The sequence below is a fragment of the Paroedura picta genome, chromosome 4 (assembly GCF_049243985.1).
Source record: "Paroedura picta isolate Pp20150507F chromosome 4, Ppicta_v3.0, whole genome shotgun sequence".
In the NCBI taxonomy this organism is placed as follows: domain Eukaryota; kingdom Metazoa; phylum Chordata; class Lepidosauria; order Squamata; family Gekkonidae; genus Paroedura; species Paroedura picta.
This window is the reverse complement of record NC_135372.1, coordinates 127,946,840-127,965,624: the sequence shown is the minus strand read 5'-3', so window position 1 is coordinate 127,965,624 and position 18,785 is coordinate 127,946,840. Positions and strand designations below refer to the sequence as shown.

The following is an 18,785-nucleotide window of genomic DNA, read 5'->3' as shown; positions in this document are numbered from 1 at the left end:
AAGTGTGCACCACTATTTTTTGTCTTTCTTTATTCAGTCGGCCCAATTCAAGTACGGACAAAAACAAAACATTTCAAAATCACTTTCCCCCTTTCTCAATTTCTGCTCGGCATGTATAGTTTCTGTGAGCCCCAGAGAGAGCAGGGATGAAAAACAAAAGCTTCTCTTTTCCTAGAGCAATCAAGGCCTGTGGCTCCTGCTGCCACACCTTCTTTTGTTGGAAGCCCTGAAAAGTCTCCAGCTTCGGCCTCTGCTTTTATTTGGTGTGGAAATTGATGCCGTGATAGAGCCAGGCACTGAATACCCTTCCGAGCCCTGGGTGGGGTGTAAGGAGGGGAGGAGGAAGGTGGGCAGCTGGAGGACGTGGGAGAGTTTGCAGTCTCAGAGTTTGCTTCGGCCATGAACTCATCAAGCAACTGTGCACCATGGCCTAGGATACAGTTGCCAACCTCCAGCTAGGGCCTGGAGATCTCCCAGAATTACCACTGATCTCAGACTGCAGAGATCAGTTCGCTTACAAAAAAGGTGCTATAGAGCAGGGGTAGTCAACCTGTGGTCCTCCAGATGTTCATGGACTACACTGGCAGGGGCTCATGGAAATTGTAGTCCATGAACATCTGGAGGACCACAGGTTGACTAACCCAGCTATGGAGGGTGCATTTTAGGGCAATGTAGGATTCCCTGCACCATACCTGCCCTCTCCGCTCCAAAATCATCAGGAATTTCCCGACACAGGACCATTTCGCACGGCTTCAAAATAGCACAATGGTTGCTAATTGGAAACGCTACTAATTTGCCATAACTCACGACGTCGTAGACAATCTGCAACAATCCTGAAACCGACCCGCAAAAAGCGCTTCGTTGTAGCGCTTTCAGAGGAATCCAGAAAAGTGGATTCACCCGCCGGATAGCGATACACTCCTGCAACCAATCTGCAACAGTAGCGCTAAAGACCTGTGCGTTACCATTGTTGCGGGTTCTTCAAAGTCCCTCCTCCTGAGCCTGTCCTCCAAACTTCCGGCGAAGCGATCGCCATTTTTTTTTCTCCGAGCGAGCGGGGATAAACGCACCAGCGAGCCTCTTTCTGTTTAGAGGCTTCCCTGGCTTCAGTCCTTCACCTTTAGTCACTAAGCACAAACCACATAAAAGCCCGTTTGCTGAAATAAAGTCCCTTTATTTTTTACACATTAATTCAGCCGAAAATCGGGCCCGTGAGAGGGGGGGGGGATTTTTTTTTTATCACTCGAGGCAGCGTGCCAACGATCATACAATCAAACGACAGCTCACATTAGGCAGCTGGATGGGTCTCTCCGTTGCAACGAATCTACCTAGATTCGTTGCTATGGGTCTGTTTTTTTTTTAAAAAAACCTTTCTTAAAGGGAAAGGGGCTGTTTGGGAGCATGCTAACGGCTGCCCATTGGCTGCTTGACGGCCAGGGGCGGGACGAGCTTGGCAATAGCGCTTCCTTTCTAGCGATTTCTGCCGAGACCGGAAGCCTGTGGGAAACGCTAAAAAACGCAACTGATTCCACTACAAAGGCAGGTATGCATAACGACGAATTCCACTATTTTAAATGCCGATTTTTCATTCCGCAAACAATTTGCAACAAAGATCCCCGTGCGAAAAGGCCCACAGAGTTAGTGACCCTAGCAGACTGGTTCTTTGACTTTCTGAAAAAGTACCTGGAGAGCCTGATGCCTTGGAGATCGGCTGTTGGCCATAGGGTTGCCAGTCTCCTGATGGAACTGACTGGAATCACAACTAATCTCCAGATGTCTGTAGACTACAATTCCCATGAGCCCCTGCCAGTGCATGCTGGCAGGGGCTCATGGGAATTGTAGTCCATGGACATCTGGAGAGCCACAGTTTGGCCACTCCTGCTGTAGACTATAGAGGTCTGGAGAAAATGGCAGCTCTGGGTGGTGGGCTCTGTCTTATCAGAGCTCTGCTGAGCTCCCTCCCTGGGCTCCAGCCTTCAACCCCCAGACATCTTCCATGCTGAACCAAGTGGGATCACAGAGTCCACATGGCCCAGGACTGTAGGCATGTATTGGCTCACTTTGTAGTGGGGCTGTAACATCTTACTCCTCACCTCCTATAGAAAACAAAACTGGGATTTTTTAGAGTTGAAACAGCAAAGTTGTAAAATTTGGGAGTATTCCTACTCTGGAAAAGAGGCTGGTAGCAGCTGAGAAACAACGTTCAAGAGACCTTGCTATCGTCACTTTGTGAGGGGGGCGGGCTGATCTTCTTTTCTGCCTGGCCTCAACCATAAATCAGGCGGAAGAGCTCTGTCTTGCAAGTCCTGCTGAATGCTGGAAGAGCCTTGATATCACTGCTCAGTCAGAACAGCTTTATCAGTGCTGTTTTGAGCTAAGGTCACCCAGCTGGCTGCATGTGGGGGAGTGGGGAATCAAGCCCAGCTCACCAGATTAGAAATCAGCACTCCACTACACCAAGCTGGCGTGTGTGAAGCTCTCCCTGTGGCAATGAGTCATTGGGTAGCAGGAGATGTGAGTCCAAGGCAGGACCTTTAAACGTGAGCCTGAAAGGGAAGCTAGAAGCCTCTCTGTGGGAATTCCAGGGTGCTGAAGGAGAAATGTGAAAAGCTTGGAAATCTCAAATTTGCTTGGAAGTTTTAGAATTATTCCACACACACACACCCCTTTATCCCTGTTTTCTGTTTTTGGGTTGTTTATCATTTATTATTATGTTCGTTCATTTGTATTGCAAATACTGTTTTGTTTTTCTTCCCCTTTGGATCACATGTTCAGGGACTGTATTCCTAAACCAAGGGATTGTTCCTTCCAAAATTTGACAGATTAGGGAAAGGATCTCAGCTCCACAGGCAATTTAAGGCAAAATAACAGAAGATCCATTCTGATGATTTAGTACTTCCTGGAATGCGTCTTATTTATCTGATAACTGATAAATTAGTTCTTGTTATGCAAGAAACCCCTTGTGTACATGGTGTGGTAATCAGATACATCGATTTCTAGATGTTACAATATTCATTTGTTTTTTATTTTGATTCTCCATTTTATTTTATTTTAATTAAAAAATTAATGCATGTTTCTGGACTTTTATTTATGATATTTAGAAGTGTTTTGGTCTTTTTCTTTGTGGACATGGGATTAAATTAATTCAAAAGCAATTCCGTCTAAACATCCGGAAGAAGTTCCTGACAGAGCAATTTCTCAGTGGAACAGGCTTCCTCAAGAGGTGGTGGGTTCTCCATCTTTGGAAATTTTTAAACAGAGGCTGGATAGCCATCTGACAGAGAGGATGATTCTGTGAAGGTTCAAGGGGGTGGCAGGTTACAGTGGATGAGCAATAGGGTTCTGAATGTCCTGCATAGTGCAGGGGGTTGGACTAGATCAGTATTAGTCAACCTGTGGTCCTCCGGATGTTCATGGACTACAATTCCCATGAGCCCCTGCCAGCATTTGCTGTCAGGGACTCGTGGGAATTATAGTCCATGAACACCTGGAGGACCACAGGTTGACTACCCCTGGACTAGATGACCCAGGAGGTCCCTTCCAACTCTATTATTCTATGTTTTTACATCTAGAGCTATTGGAAATTCCATACTGGATCGAAGTTGTGTGAGTACAGGCATCACAGGGAGGAACCCATGGCCTTATCTATAAGAAATTCTTTGCCCGACCTCACAGCACAGGAAAGAACAACACCTGGTTGTGAAAAATATATAATACTCTCTGTATGTGTGTTCCGTATATTTAACGTATCTGTAACCACTGAGGAAGGCTGTAGAAGTCAAAACACGTCTTGTTTTATGTGGTTCGTAGGACATATTCATCCACCAGGAATGTTTGTAAAATGTGCAGTCAGACTTTCAGAACACTAATGTTTTTAATTTTATATGTGCATGTCACATAATATTTTGTTTTTTATTTGTTGTCGCTTGACACTTTTGACACAGATTAGTTCCACCTTTGAGCCAGATGAAAGTGGAAATTCCTGGGGGTCCCATAAGTCAGAATGAGAACAGGGTCTGTAGCTGCTCCCTTTTATATCGGAGGGTTCCCACGTTCCATGAAAGGAAAAGTCAGTGTGTGGAAGCTAACTTGGTCGTTATTGTATGCTAGTTTGGGTGGCAGAGCTAGATTGGGAGGGGGGTACTTGCAGGAAATCTTTCTTTCTTTCTTTCTTTCTTTCTTTCTTTCTTTCTTTCTTTCTTTCTTTCTTTCTTTCTTTCTTTCTTTCTTTCTTTCTTTCTTTCTTTCTTTCTTTCTTTCTTTCTTTCTTTCTTTCTTTCTTTCTTTCTTTCTTTCTTTCTTTCTTCCTTTCCCTTTCCCTTTCCCTTTCCCTTTCCCTTTCCCTTTCCTTCCCTGCCTTTACCACTTGGGCTGAGTTTCCATGCCTCTTGTGTTTGGTGAGAAAGCAGCCCCATAAACCGTATGCACGTGCAACATAGGGAACGCAATTCCCCCAAGAAAACAAGAAAAAGAGTCTGAGTAATGATGGGAAACAGTAGAAGAAGCCAAAGGAAACCGGGCTTGTCGGTGGATGCCTCGGATGACCCAAGCTGAATCCACGAAAGAGAGACGTTGTGCTTTGGGAGCAGAACGCTGCAAGCGCCTGAGATCTGGATCCCGACGTGGTAAAACGGCATTGGGCAACTCTGAGGGAAAACAAACAAAAGAGTCCTGTGAGGCTGCAGTGGCAGGATGTGCAAGCCAGTGCTTGGGTCCAGTTACAAGGCTGTGCAAAGTGCTGCCAAGCCGACTAGGGGGGAATAAATAGTCTGACTTCATTTCTTTCTTCCCTGGACAGCTGGGCCATTGACTGAACATTGTGAGGGAAGCGAGCACCTTTGTCTTGCTGGGGATACTTGCCTGGAACAGTTGAACAGTTGCCCAGAAATGAAACACACTCCAAGGCTGATGGCCTTTTTGTTTGTTTGTTTGTTTGCACCCAGTTTCTGATAGTAGTCGTTGTAGATATGGTGGTGTCATGGTGTTATTAAAAGCAAATGTATTGCAAAATAGTTAGAGGATGGGGGCGGGGCATGGCTTCCTAGTAGAACATCTGTTTTGCATGCAGAAGGTCCCAGGTTCAATCCCTGGCGCCCCCAGTTTAAGAGATGATGTCAAAGTCCCTAGAGAGCTGCTGTCAGTTTGAGTACACAACACTGACCTTGACAGACCCACGGGCTGAATCAGCATAAAGCTGAATCATGTTTTTTTCATGTGATGATAAGAAGAGGAGTTGGTTTTTATACCCTGCTTTTTACTACCCAAAGGGAGTCTCAAAGCCACTTACAATTGCCTTCCATTCCTCTCCCCATAACAGAGGTTGGTGGGGTCGAGAGAGCTGTGACAGATCCAAGGTCACTTAGTTGGCTGCAGGCAGAAGAGTGGGGAATTGAACACGGTTCTCCAGATTTGAGTCTACTGCTCTTAGCCACTACACCACACTGGCTCAGGGTGAGAATAATTAGATGGGGGGGGGGGCAGTAGAAGAATATCTGTTTTGCATGCAGAACGTTCCAGGTTCAATCTCTGGCCAACCCCAGTTTAATATGTCCCTAGAGAGCAGCTGTCAGTCTGAGTAGACAATACTGACCTTGACAGACCAACAGGCTGAATCAGCATAAGGCTGAATCATGTGCTTCCCTGTGACGTTGAGGATGTCTGTTGTGGGGAAAGGAAGGGAAGGCAATTGTAAGCTGCTTTGAGACTGCTTTGGGTAGAGAAAAGCAGAGTATAAGAACCAATTCTTCCTCTTCTTCCTCTCTTCCTTCCTGTGTGCTTGGAGAGCCAGCTTGCTGTAGTGGTTAGGAGCGTGGACGTCTAATCTGGTGATCCTGGTTTGATTCTGTGCTCATCATGGAACTGATAATGCTGTTCTGACCGAGCAGTAATATCAGGGCTCTCTTAGCCTCCCCTTCCTCACAGAGTGTCTGTTGTGGGGAGAGGAAAGGGAAGGCGACTGTAAGCCATTTTGTGACTCCTTCGGGTAGAGAAAAGCGGCAAATAAGAACCAATTCATCTTCTTCAGGAATATCAGGGCTCTCTCAGCCTCACCTCCCTCAAAAGGAAGGCGAATGTTAGTTGCTTTGAGACTTCGGGTAGAAAAATTGGCATATAAGAACAAATTCTTCTTCTGGGCATGTTTTGGAGGTGTGGATCTTCAGGGCAGGAACATTGTAGACTAAATTATATTTTTATTCTTATTAATTAATTTAATTTATATCCCACACCCTCTATCCACAGAGACCTCAGGTGGCTCACAGCATTAAAATCCAGTAAACCTCAGATCAGTACAGCTAGAATGAATTGGATCTGTGCGTCAAGAACTGGGACAGAATAGGAACAGCAGAGTTAACGGCTTCCGGAACACATCAGTCCTTTGCAGAAACTGATTTGACAGAGGATGTTTAAGTGGGCTGTTAGTTCTGCTGAGGCCATTGATGCAGAAAATGTATTTAGCAGATAGACTTGGGTTTTTTTTTTCGACACACCAGTCAAAGCACATCCCAGTCTTTGCACAGTGCTCCCAGCGGTGCCTTTTTAATGGCAATAGCATGATATCATGTCCGCAAACCATCGGTGTGGAGGAGTAGTTATCCTGTAGGGATAATAATCCTGCTACTTATAATTTAAACAAAAACTCGGCCGGGATATATGTGCTCGGGCACAAGGGAGGGCCTTCAAAGAAGTCGAGCCCCCTGTGAATAACATGTTGAGGGGCTTGGGAGAAGTGCCTTCCTTGCTGATGTTTGACATTTAATAATATAATTCGATTTACACACGCGCTAGAGGTAGACTTGAGGGAAGAACAGCAGAGCACATGAATTATAAGAGGGGGGAAATCCTTTGAAGTGTTTTCAGAATGATAGTGCTATCAGGATATGTGTGGGTGGGGGGGCCTTGTATTTACTAGAAATCTGTGACATTTTTATAGCCCAGTTCTTCACAATGTCAACAATGAAGGTATCTGGAGATGTATTTTCCAAGGTATAAAACAGGGGTAGTCAAACTGCGGCTCTCCAGATGTCCATGGACTACAATTCCCATGATAATGGGAATTGTAGTCCATGGGAATTGTAGTCTATGGACATCTGGAGGGCCGCAGTTTGGCTACTCCTGGTATAAAATGTTGACCTAGATTTGAAGCATAAGTGACACTGCTGGTTCCAGAAAGGGGGAGGACAGTCTTTTCAGATTTCTTGTCTCACTGCAGCCCCCCTCCCCTCCATTTTGACCCCATTGTATTCCTTGGATCCTGGAAGGGAATGATGTGGGGGGACATAGATCACTGCCGGGGGGGGGGGAGGCCAAAAATTACCTTTTGTGCAGCTCCATTTCACTCATTCTGCCCAGGAATCTAGCTACTGAGTTCTTTGAAAATGCATCCTGATGGCCAATGGGCAGACACAGTCTTAGATCCAATAGCAGAGCAATTCAATGAATGGAAGGGTATCTGTCTACACAGAATGCAACTTTCTCAACTCCCCTTCCTGGCTCATCCCGAAATGTCTACTGAAATGCTGTTCCTGGGGCATCCAGAATCAGTCTTTGCTCAAACCCCAGAGAGCTGCTGCTAGTATGACCTGAGCCATATGGAAGGGCGGTATAAAAATCTGATGGATGGATGGATGGATGGATGGATGGATGGATGGATGGATGGATGGATGGATGGATGGATGGATGGATGGATGGATGGATAGATAGATAGTAGGTAGCAGGTCAAGGTACAGTGATTATCCAGTAATTGGTGTAGTGGTTACAAGTGCGGACTTCTAATCTGGCACACCAGGTTCGATTCTGCACTCCTCCACATGCAACCAGCTTGGTGACCTTGGGCTCGCCACAGCACTGATAAAAGCTGTTCTGACCCAGCAGTGATATCAGCGCTCTCTCAGCCTCACCCACCCCACAGGGTGTCTGTTGTGGGGAGAGGAATGGGAAGGCGATTGGAAGCCACTTTGAGACTCCTTCAGGTAGTGAAAAGCGGCATTTAAGAACCAACTCTTCTTCTTTTTCTAATGCAAAGAAACCTCATATAGTCATTGATAGATCCTGGAAATGTGTGTTTATTATCCATTTCATTTATTAACAATAATAGACAAGAATTTGGCCACACATCATGTAACTACGGAACTGACACCAGCCAGCAAAAGGAAAGGTTCGATGGCAAGTTGTTTCTTGCTCAAAATGGGGCAAATGTGAAGTTCTGGTAAGGAGGTCCATTAAGCTCAAAATCACAAAATATGATCACTAGTCTCTAGACCTCACTGGCAGTCTTCAAGCAAAGGTTGGATACACACTTTTCTTGGATGCTTTAGGATGTTTAGGGCTGATCCTGCGTTGAGCAGGGGGTTGGACTAGATGGCCTGTATGGCCCCTTCCAACTCTGTGATTCTATGATTCTATGATTTATTACTATTCTTTATCCCCAAGTACGGTCTAATCCCTTGACTTGCTTGTTTTCCTTTTATTTCTAGAGGCGAAGAGGCCAACTAACCAGTAATCATGTCGGTGAAGCTAACTTTTGTATCTCCGGCCGATGGAGGTAGGATCAGCAGGAGTTGCTCATTTGCTGGATTCAGCGCGGCGCATAGCCGAAGATTATCGTAAGTTGCAGCCCTTGTAACATAAATTGTATACCAACCTGTTGCCTTATCAGTAATCATCATAACGTATATAAAAGTGTGAATTGAACAAAATGAGAACTCAATACATTCTCTAAGACAGAAGGTCTAGAAGGTCTAAGAAGGTCTAAGACAGAAGATCTTTTGCACCAGTGGTTTCCAATTTTTTCAGTATGGTGACCCACAAGCACAAACTTAGTTGGTATGGCAACCCATCAAGGGAGATTTGCTTGACCTCCTGGTGGAGGTGGGGGTCCTGATCAGGTGGCCAGTGGGGGGACTTATGTGGAGAAAGAGGAAAGCCCAGACTATGTTTCTGATGTTGCAGAGGAAGTGATGTCATTACATCAGTGATGTCTGGGTGATACTCCTGTATTTGGGCTAAAAGGCTTTGGTGCAAGCCATTTTTTCTATAGAATTTTTGACCAAATACCAGAATGTCACAGCAGTGTTGCATGTAATGATGTCTCTTCCTGTGCGACATGGATGATGTGGCCTGGGCCGCCTTCTCTCTCCTGGTAGGCTCCCCCATCCACCATGCTTGCCGAAGCCTTTGATTGGCGCATGCGAGTTCCCAGGTATGAATTGAATGGACCCAATGGCAGGACACATCCTGTGAGTTGACCAATCAGGTTGAGAGTCCCTCTAGCTTGAATTGTGGTTTCCGCTCTGTAATTCTGTGGACTCACATACACAACAGTTTCCAAAATACAAGAAAGGCCAGAGGTGCCACTAGAGAGGGCTTGCCTGCCCTCACAATCGACTTCCCCTCAGGTTGGGAATCACAGTTTGTATACAATTTATGCACCTGAAAAGTCAGAGCCAGTTTTAGATAATCTTGCAGAACATTTGTTATAGACTGAGAAAGGCAAATTAGGTGTCAAATTAAGGTACACATGTTGTGCCAGTTTACCCCCCCCCCCCCCAGGAATCTGTTGAACCCATGAAAAGAAAATGAACTTGAGGAAAATTCTGATGCTATGACCTGTGAAAGTTTTGGCTTCAGTTTATTGCCTGAGACTCCCTAACCATGGGTGTTAAGGAATGCACATGAACTTTCCAAAAGTGGATAAACAATGGGCAGAACAGAAGGAGTGATGGGAGGATGCGTGTGCTGTGAGCAGGAAGGGGATCAGTAGAGAAGGCATTAAGGAACACTAGTACAGGGATGGTCAATCGCGTGGAGGTAACAATATGTGTGGGGTTCAGAGACAGAAACAGCAGCATCCGGAATACGGTTCGAAGGAGGAACAGGAAGTAAGGAAGAGGCTGGGGGAGGAGTTTGCCTTGAGTGAGACTACCCTATGTTCTCCTACAAATGGACCTTGAGCTTGTTTGGAGGTTCTAGCAGGGGAGCGCAGCTGTCGTATACCCTTGACTAAAGAACAGTCCATTCCTTCTATCTGGGATGGTTGTCCTCTTCCACCGAGTGCGCAGCTTTGGGAGGGGCGCGCATGGAGTGGTGAGGGAGGTAGGGGACACCCGCCTAGCCAGCCATATCAGCCGAATCAACCCTGACGATCAGTGGGGTGACAGATGTCGCAGCCAGATTGCCCTCACATCCCTACTTACCTGGCAGGGGAGACACCCTGATCAACTGGTCTTGAGTGAGAGTGTGGCATAAGCTGGAGGGCTTCAGGAAGTCGAATCCTATCCTAACCAAGTGAAATTGAGAGTCACTAACTCACTGGTGTAAAACATCCCTGAATTTTGTGTGAAGCTTGGATGCTGGTGTTCCATAACTGGAATTACAAAGTTGCTGTGTCCACCCCCAATCTGGAGCAGGGCCATGGAACTGAGGAAGAGGAGGGGTAAATCTTCACACTGTTTCCCTGATTGTGAACAGCTCATCCTTCTAAGTAAGTTTAAGGCCCAGTAGGAGAGAAAAGGGCAATTTGAGGGGTGGAGCGCCTGTTCTGCATGCAAAAGGTCTCAGGTTCAATCTCTAGCATCTCCAAGTTAAGGGATCAGGTAGTAGTAGATATGAAAGTCCTCCACCCCAGGATAGCAACTGGCTGTCAGGGTAGACCAGGCTTTCGTGAAACCCTGGGGTTTCTTGAGGGCCCTGGAAGGGTTTCCTGAATGGGTGGAAGTTAATTATTTTTAATATATTTTAAAAAATTGTTAAGCATTTATTGGCTGATATGACCATGTATGGTCATGTTGACCTGTCCCCCGCTCCCAAAATGGCCAGTGATGGGCCTGGAGGTGGTGGGAAGGGAGGGGCTCCAAGTGGGCATGTACCCAGCTCTACTTTCTGACTATATTCTGCATGATTGCACCACTTCTGGGGTTTCTCAAAGCCTGAAGAATGTTTCAGCGGTTTCCTCAATGCTAAAAAATGTTAAAAGCTTAGGTAGATAATCCTGATCTTTTCAGACTAATGCTTAAGCGACCATGTCAAGTGGCAGCTGAAAATGTCTTGGATTTTTGGGAATGGACCTTGGGAAGGGGTTTGGGTAGGGGAGAGAGGTCAGCGGGGTACAAAGCAGACATTTCCCCCCAACCTGTTCTCCACTGTCTGGGGATCAGGTGTAATTCCAGGAGAACTTCAGGTTCCACCTGAAGGTTGGCAACCCTGTGGGTGTTCCATGCATTCCAGCCAAAGGGTGAGTTGAATTGATGTTGGCAATACGCCCTCTTTCCCTAGAGCCAATGCTCTGATCCCAAAAGGGGCACGTACCTGGAGCTCCAGCGATTGCAGTTTGTTCCTGTGCACGGTCTTTGAATAGCATGTGAGACTGAGATTATTGAGCATGAGTCACGCCAATGGTGGTGTGTCTGGAATGGAGAGGGAATAGAAACAGGTTTTGCCCTCTCCCCGAACGCATCGAACCATGCAAGCTGTTCGACAACCAGCAAAAACCCTGAAAAGACACACTGGCAAACGAAGCTCTGAAAGACAGAAAGGACATCCCCCCTCCCCCCTCAATCGCCGACCAAATCACGCATTAAATTGAATAAACAGATCGTAGCCTGAAGTCCGTAGTGGGAGTTCTTGCAAGGAAAAATGTAACCAGGAAAAGAAGTGAAAACCAGCTGTTTTCCAGGACTAAGGCACCTCCAGCAGGGTAAGAATGCTCTAAAGAAGCGAGTTTACATTTCCCTGAAGGTTATTCAGTTACTTTCAGCTGTAAAGCATTTAAAACAACAACAACAATTGGGTCTTTATGTACTTTTCCGGGGAAGGGGAGATTGCAAAATTTGAGCACCACTGAACTAGGAAAGCGGCCTTGCTTTGCATGAGGATCAGCCCTTTGCTCTGTGAGAAAACAGATGTGGTTGTTATTTACGCTCACAGGGCAATGTTTATTGTGAGAACATCAAACTCAATGCGTGTTGAGTTTGAACCTGCGGCAAGAGATAGCAGACACAGCATTTAGGAATGCTTAAACCAAGACAGTCTTTTGGCTTTAATGTGCTTGAATACTGTCGGGTTTTGGCCACAGTCTTTTTTTTTTTGGTTGGGGAGGGTGGTAGGATTTTTACATTGCAATTCTAAACACAGTTACACCATTGAAGAGTACACATCTCCATTTAGGATTGCTCTGTTACTTCTCAAATCCGATACATTGAAATGCAAATCTTTATCTGCACCATACGGTTTACTGAGGCCTGGATAAGCAGAGTTGGAGGAGTTAGCACCGTCAAGGCTGGCAGCCTGTGAAAGGGACCTTGCCCACATCTACGGGAAGGGCTTGGACAGTTTTGCATTTCCCAGTGGGAGGAGTGAGGGGCAGCTATAGAAGAAACAAACAAACTGCACCCTGCTGCCTCCTCCAGGCATAGAAAATCCCACCTAATTTGTGATGCTAGGCCTCTCTCTGTCTTTCTGTATAAATGAGCTTCTTTCTTCCTATTGTATCTGGAGAAGTGAGCTGTGTCTTGTGAAAGTTCATACTGGAATGAATCTTGTTAGTCTTTAAGGCAGTGGTCCCCAACCTTTCTGAGGCTGGGGACCGGCAGGGCAGTGGGCCGCGCCCGCGCATGCGCGAATGCGTCATGCGCGGCCGAAATCGCGCATGCGTGGCACTTTCGTGCATGCGCAAAAAGTGCAGCGCATGCACAATTTCGGCTGCGCATGGTGCATTCACGCATGCGCGATACGCGGCGCGGCCCTGATTTTCTCTCCCCGCCCTCCCGCAGTAAGAAGCTTTCCGGGCCGCAAGCTTGCAGCCTGGGAAGTTTTTTACTGCGGGGGGGGGCGGGGAGAGGGAGCCACGGCCCGGCGCCATGGCCTTCGTGGCCCGGCACTGGGCTGCGGCCCGCAGGTTGGGGACCACTGCTTTAAGGTACCACCAGACTTCTGTTTCGTTTTGCTAGAACAGATGTCATGCCGCTACCCACTGGAATCCTCCAGGCATGCATTTCAGTTCTCATATGGAATTGTAGGCATTATTTAATGATATCAACAGGTGTGCAACAGCATGTCTAAATGTTTTTAATAAATAAAAACATAGCAATTGAAGGGGAATTTGCGCCATGCTCACAAAATAAGGATGGCTAAGGGCAGCTTTTAAGAACTGGAACAGTGCAGGCTGAGCTGAATGGGGCTTACACCCAAGAAAGTATGTGCAGTTCTACTGCTCTATTGTCTGCATGCATATCTGAAAGAAAGTCTCACTTTTTTCATTGAATCTGGCTCTCAAAAAAGTTTGCATTGCAGTTTTGCAGTATAATCAGAGTATGTTTCCTCTTTGAAGTCTTTATGTTTAAACACAGTTGGTCTTAGTGATTCTGCAGCTCTGGGTGAGAGTACAGATTTGGGCCCCAGAATCACTGCCTCCTGTCATTAGGGTAACCAAGCCCCTCAGTGGATGCAGGGATTCCGTGCCATCAGGCCCTACCCCCAGCTGTTGATCAACTGACTGGTGGGGGGGGGACTTACTAGGAGAAAGGAGAAGACTTAAGTCTTATGACCAGCATCACACTGGAAGTGACGCCATCACCCAGCGACATCCAGGTGACACTCTGATATTTGGGCAAAAACTCTATGGTAAAAGCTGGTTTTGCCATAGAGTTTCCCCCCAAATACCAGAGTGTCCCCCAGAGGGAATGGACTTCATCTGGAGTTTGGTTAGGAGGGGAGTCCAGGTATGCAGGACCCTGTGTCAATGGGATTTTGATGTGACAGTTATTAAAGGCAGAAAGAAGCTGCTGGAAGTATGACTTCACCAGGAAGACATGTTAAGGTAAACCAATGCAGAATAGTTAATTAGATCTGCCACTGACCTCACTCCTTTGTTCCAGTTGTGCTCAGGTAGGGGCAAAAGTCCTGCCCCAGCTCTTCTCTGCAAATGATTGCGTTACCTTCGTGTCAGCCAGGAGATCTCTTGCTGAGAGCTGACTTCCCATAGAGCCTGACAGTTGACCTGTTTCTGCCACGCAAAGCATTCTGGGTAGCCATATGTTTGGCCCGACCTGTGTTTCTTATAGTGAACCAGAAACAGAAATAGAGGATTGCAGTCACTTTCCTTCCTTGCACAGCGAAGGCCAACCTGGGGTGCATCACTGCCCCTGTGTTTAATGAGACTCCTACGAAGGTGCCCATAAGGTTGCACCATTAATGGTATGACTCTCTTGAGTCTTTTCCAAAGCAATCCTATGCATGTCTACTTGGAAGTAAGTCCCATTATGCTCAAAAGAGCTTCCTTCCAAGTAAGTGTGCACATTTACTAGGAGTAAATTCCATATGATTCAGTGGGAATTCTGAGTATACATGTTTAGGTTTGCACTTAATTTTTACTTGCTCTTGAAGACAGTACCCATTCAACTGCACCATACTAGTGAAGCATCACAGTATTAAATTCACAACTAATTGTCCCACTTCTTTAAAGAAGATGCTGTAAAGATGCCTGCATTGTTGAGAGGAGATGGATGGAGTGTAATGGCAGGGTCTCAGTTAATTATTCTCAGCATTCCACAATTAAAGATACATCTGCCCATTAATCTCCAGTTTTGACAGATTTACTTCCTTCACTATGTCATTTCCCCCCCATTAAACCCAAAACAAATGGTAACCTTGCATGCCAAATCTGTTAAACATTATCATTCAGCTGTTTGCAAATTATTGCTCATCCCCTATCCATATGTATTGACTGGTAATTCCCATTTCATTGTATCTGGGGAAGTGTGTTGTTGTTGTTGTTAGTTGCGAAGTCGTGTCCGACCCATCGCGACCCCATGGACAATGATCCCCCAGGCCTTCCTGTCCTCTACCATTCCCCGGAGTCCATTTAAGTTAGCACCTACTGCTTCAGTGACTCCATCCAGCCACCTCATTCTCTGTCAGCCCCTTCTTCTTTTGCTCTCAGTCGCTCCCAACATTAGGCTCTTCTCCAGGGAGTCCTTCCTTCTCATGAGGTGGCCAAAGTATTTGAGTTTCACTAGGGAAGTGTCCATGCACACAAAAGCTTATACCTTGAATAAAACTTTGTTGGTCTTAAAGGTGCCACTGGATTCAAATTTTGTTCTAATTTGAAAGTAAGTCCTGTTGAAATTATTAGGACCGCTGAGTAATATAATATAATGTAATAAAATATGAATATATATATATATATATTCATATTTTATTGACTGTCAGAGGAGTGGAAATCCAGTTCACTACTAAGCTTGAAAAGAACAGAGTGCCTTTAAGGAGGGAAGACGGGCTTCCTGAAAAGGAAATAGATGGTTAAAAAGAGTGAGTGAATAAAAGCCAGGTACGATTAATCAAGTATCCCAGGCAAGGGGAGGGGAGGGGAGGGGAGGGGAGAGGACAGCTGCGTGGCTGTCAGGAAGAGGCAACTTTCAGTGGATTTTTCAAAGGTTTTCCCCGGGTTGTCTTTACTAATCTGGAAGGTGAGCAATGCTCAGTAGAGCAATTGTTCTTCCTGCAGGCACAGGGAGTTCTGAGTTATAAAGAATCTACTTAGGGAAGGGTTGAATGGGTTTTAAATTAAGGCAACCTGTTCTGTCCTGCATTGAAAAGGATAAAGAGAAGAGGCAGGCTGAGAAGGGAGGGCAAAAGTTTAAGGAGTTTTTTGATCTCTGAGAGATAGAAAAAGACTCCGCATTTAGAGAGATGGATCAAGATCTGAAGAAGTGAGCCGTGACTCATGAAAGCTCCTACCCTATCAGGAATTTTGTTAGACTGCAAGGTGCTACTAGATTCTTACTGTTTTTACTGCACTTAGAAAAAAGTTGAGACAAGGATTAAAAGCTTGAAATGGGTGTCCAGCAAGGTCTGTGTATCTCCCAAAGAAAATACCTTTATATTTTCCTCAAATCCTATGTCGCATGATCCTGTCAATGGGCAAAAGTTTAATTTATTGTATTGGGCTTGCTCCAGAGTAAGCATGCATAATAATATATTTCGGGATTGTTCAGAGTGCTTCACATCTGTCTACATAATCTTTAGGTATCTAGGGTAGGTTAAATTATAATTACTCTAATGGGTAGTTAAAAGAGAGCAGCTTCCTTAAATGCTCATGATGAGACTGGAACCAGGGACTTTGGGGTTCACAGATCAGTCCCTGCAGCCAGGTCCTAGGCAGGCTTCCTTGGAAGTAGGTCTCCCTTGGTTGGATGAGACTTGCTCCCAAGTAAGCGCACACTGCTTTAGTCCATACACTGGGTTTGTATGCCTGCAGGCAAGAATACACTTACTCCTAAGCAAGTGTCTGTACACAACTAATGTGTTTGGACTTGGGTCCTTTATGCTTGCAATCTTCATCTTTTGTGTACAGGACTAAGAGCTGCAGAAAAGACTCATAGATCAGTACAGGAACAATGGAAGTTTGGCTTTTCTAATAAACTACAAACTTGCAAATGGATTCAAGTGGGTAGCTACGTTGGTCTGAAGCAGCAGAACAAATTTAGAATCCAGGGGCACCTTTAAGGCCAGCAAAGTTTTATTCAAGGTAGGAATACCTTTTATTCATTGAGCCTCTTGTGGTGCAGAGTGGTAAGGCAGCCGTCTGAAAGCTCTGCCCGTGAGGCTGGGAGTTCAATCCCAGCAGCCGGCTCAAGGTTGACTCAGCCTTCCATCCTTCCGAGGTCGGTAAAATGAGTACCCAGCTTGCTTGCTGGGGGGTAAACGGTCATGACTGGGGAAGGCACTGGCAAACCACCTTGTATTGAGTCTGCCATGAACACGCTAGAGGGCGTCACCCCAAGGGTCAGACATGACTCGGTGCTTGCACAGGGGATACCTTTACCTTTACCTTTTATTCAAGGTATGTGTACACGCATACTTTCTCAGATGCAATTTCATGGAATGGAAGTCATCGAGCTGTTATCTCTTAGTTTCCCTTCTGAATCTATATAATGGGATCATTCATGGCTTGCTTTGCAGAGTTCTGTGGAAATCACAAAGCTCTTTGTGTACTCAGGGTGCAGCCCTAAACGTTTTCATGAGCGAGCAAGTAGGGCTTCTGTCTCCCATGAGTGCTATCACAGTTATTATGGAAAGCAAGGGGTGTGTTTTAGAAGCTAGTTTACAGCTGCATCTCAGACTCAGAGTAATCCTATTGAAATTAGTCGCCTTGCAAGTGACTTGAAAACCACTGTTAGAACATTATCTTGCTTTCAATAACACATCTAGACTTTGAAGAACACATATTTTGTGACAGTTTCCCCCCTGTTATATGGCATGTTTAAAATTCTAAACCTGTGGAATTTGCCACGTATGCAGGATTATGCTCAGATGAGTGTAAATATCGAAGGCAGTGAGTAAAGTTGTCCTCACACAAGATTGTGTGTGTGTATGAGCAGGGATAGTCAACCTGTGGTCGTCCAGATGTCCATGGACTACAATTCCCACATCTTCAGTATGATGTGATAGTGCCTTTGCGTGTTATGTGCTGTTAAGTCATTTCTGATTTAGGGGGACCCTGACGACTTAATGGCCTTAATGACGACTTGAAAGGTCCTGTCATTGACAGCCTAGCTCAGGTCTTGCAAACTAAAGGCTGTGGCTTCCGTGACTGAGTCAAGAGTATCTTTACCTGGGCACAAGACGTTTAGTGCCCTGACCAGGACAGTACAGGCTAGTCTAAGCTTGTCGTAATACAGAAGCCAAGTAGGTTGGCCATGGATAGTATTTGGATGGGAGACCACCAAGGAAATCTGGGGTTGCTACACTGAGGGAGGCAATGGCAAACCACCTCTATATGTCTCTTGCCTTGAAAACCATACGGGGTCACTGTAAGTTGACTATGACTTGATATCAAAAAAAGAAAGTCCCACAGTGCACCATGGGGCTTACTTCCAAGTAATCCAGTGTGTAGGCTTGTAGTCTTTTTTTATATCCATACCATAAATAAAAATGGGTGATGGGAGGAGTTGCACTCAGTGTGCCAGATTGGCCGTCTACCCAACAAGCAGCCAATCAGGTGGCCTGTCCCACCCCTGGCCACATCGTGGGGTATGTGGAACATATGCCTGCTGTGGACTCCATGATCCTGCCCCCCCTAACACACATGCATGCATACACACACTCTCATTCCCCCTCCCTCCTTGCCTCTGCACCCTGGTCCCTCCTCCCTCAATCCCTCCCCCTCCCACACAAACACCTTCTCCCCTACTGTGCATCTCCCACCTACTTCTCCTTCCTGGTCCCACCCTGCTCAATCACTCCCCCCAGACCTTTCCCACACACCTTGACTCTCCCACCTACCTCTCCTTCCTGGTCTCCCCACCATCTCAGATACACACACACACACACACACACACACACATGCACTCAGTCTTCCCTTTCCTTACCTGTTGCAGCAGCTCTCCTTCTCAGGCCTGCCCCACTCTGCAGAAGGCAGGACTGGCTGGAGGAGTGAGTGTCGTGGTGCCACCGTGCCCCTGCATGCTTCATGGGTGGTGCCTAACACTGCAGCTTTTGTGCGGATTGCACGGTGATCCCAGCTGACTGTCAGGGCTATGCCTTCACCAGCTTCGTGGCTGATGCCTCAGCCTCCTCTGCTGGTGGCCTTCCCACATCTTCGGGCGCACTCCCTGGCACAGGGCTACGGACATCATATCCATAACCATTTCCATGCCAGGGGTTGTGCCTGAAGATGTGTTCCACATCAAAAAGGCCCAGACCCTGCTTGAGGGCAGCCTCATTTCCGTGGAGCCAGGAATCCTGGGTAAATTTTGCTGGCTAGATCTTAAAGCTCTTTGGGGGATGCA

At 46.2% G+C, this 18,785-nt stretch overlaps 1 protein-coding gene across 6 annotated transcripts in view; it reads left to right on the top strand.

Moving 5' to 3' along the window:
* The window catches only part of RIPOR3 (RIPOR family member 3), a 137,078-nt gene that overhangs the window by 59,733 nt on the left and 58,560 nt on the right, over positions 1–18,785 (top strand). For 4 of the 6 annotated variants that reach the window (XM_077335607.1, XM_077335609.1, XM_077335610.1 and 1 more), the window contains exon 2: positions 8,475–8,603. In XM_077335607.1, coding sequence (XP_077191722.1) covers positions 8,503–8,603 — 101 coding nt within the window. In that variant the 5' untranslated portion in view covers positions 8,475–8,502. Of the gene's footprint in view, positions 1–8,474; positions 8,604–11,475; positions 11,693–15,367; positions 15,462–18,785 lie in introns of those variants that run through there. The other 2 variants (XM_077335612.1, XM_077335611.1) reach the window with 2 other exon arrangements.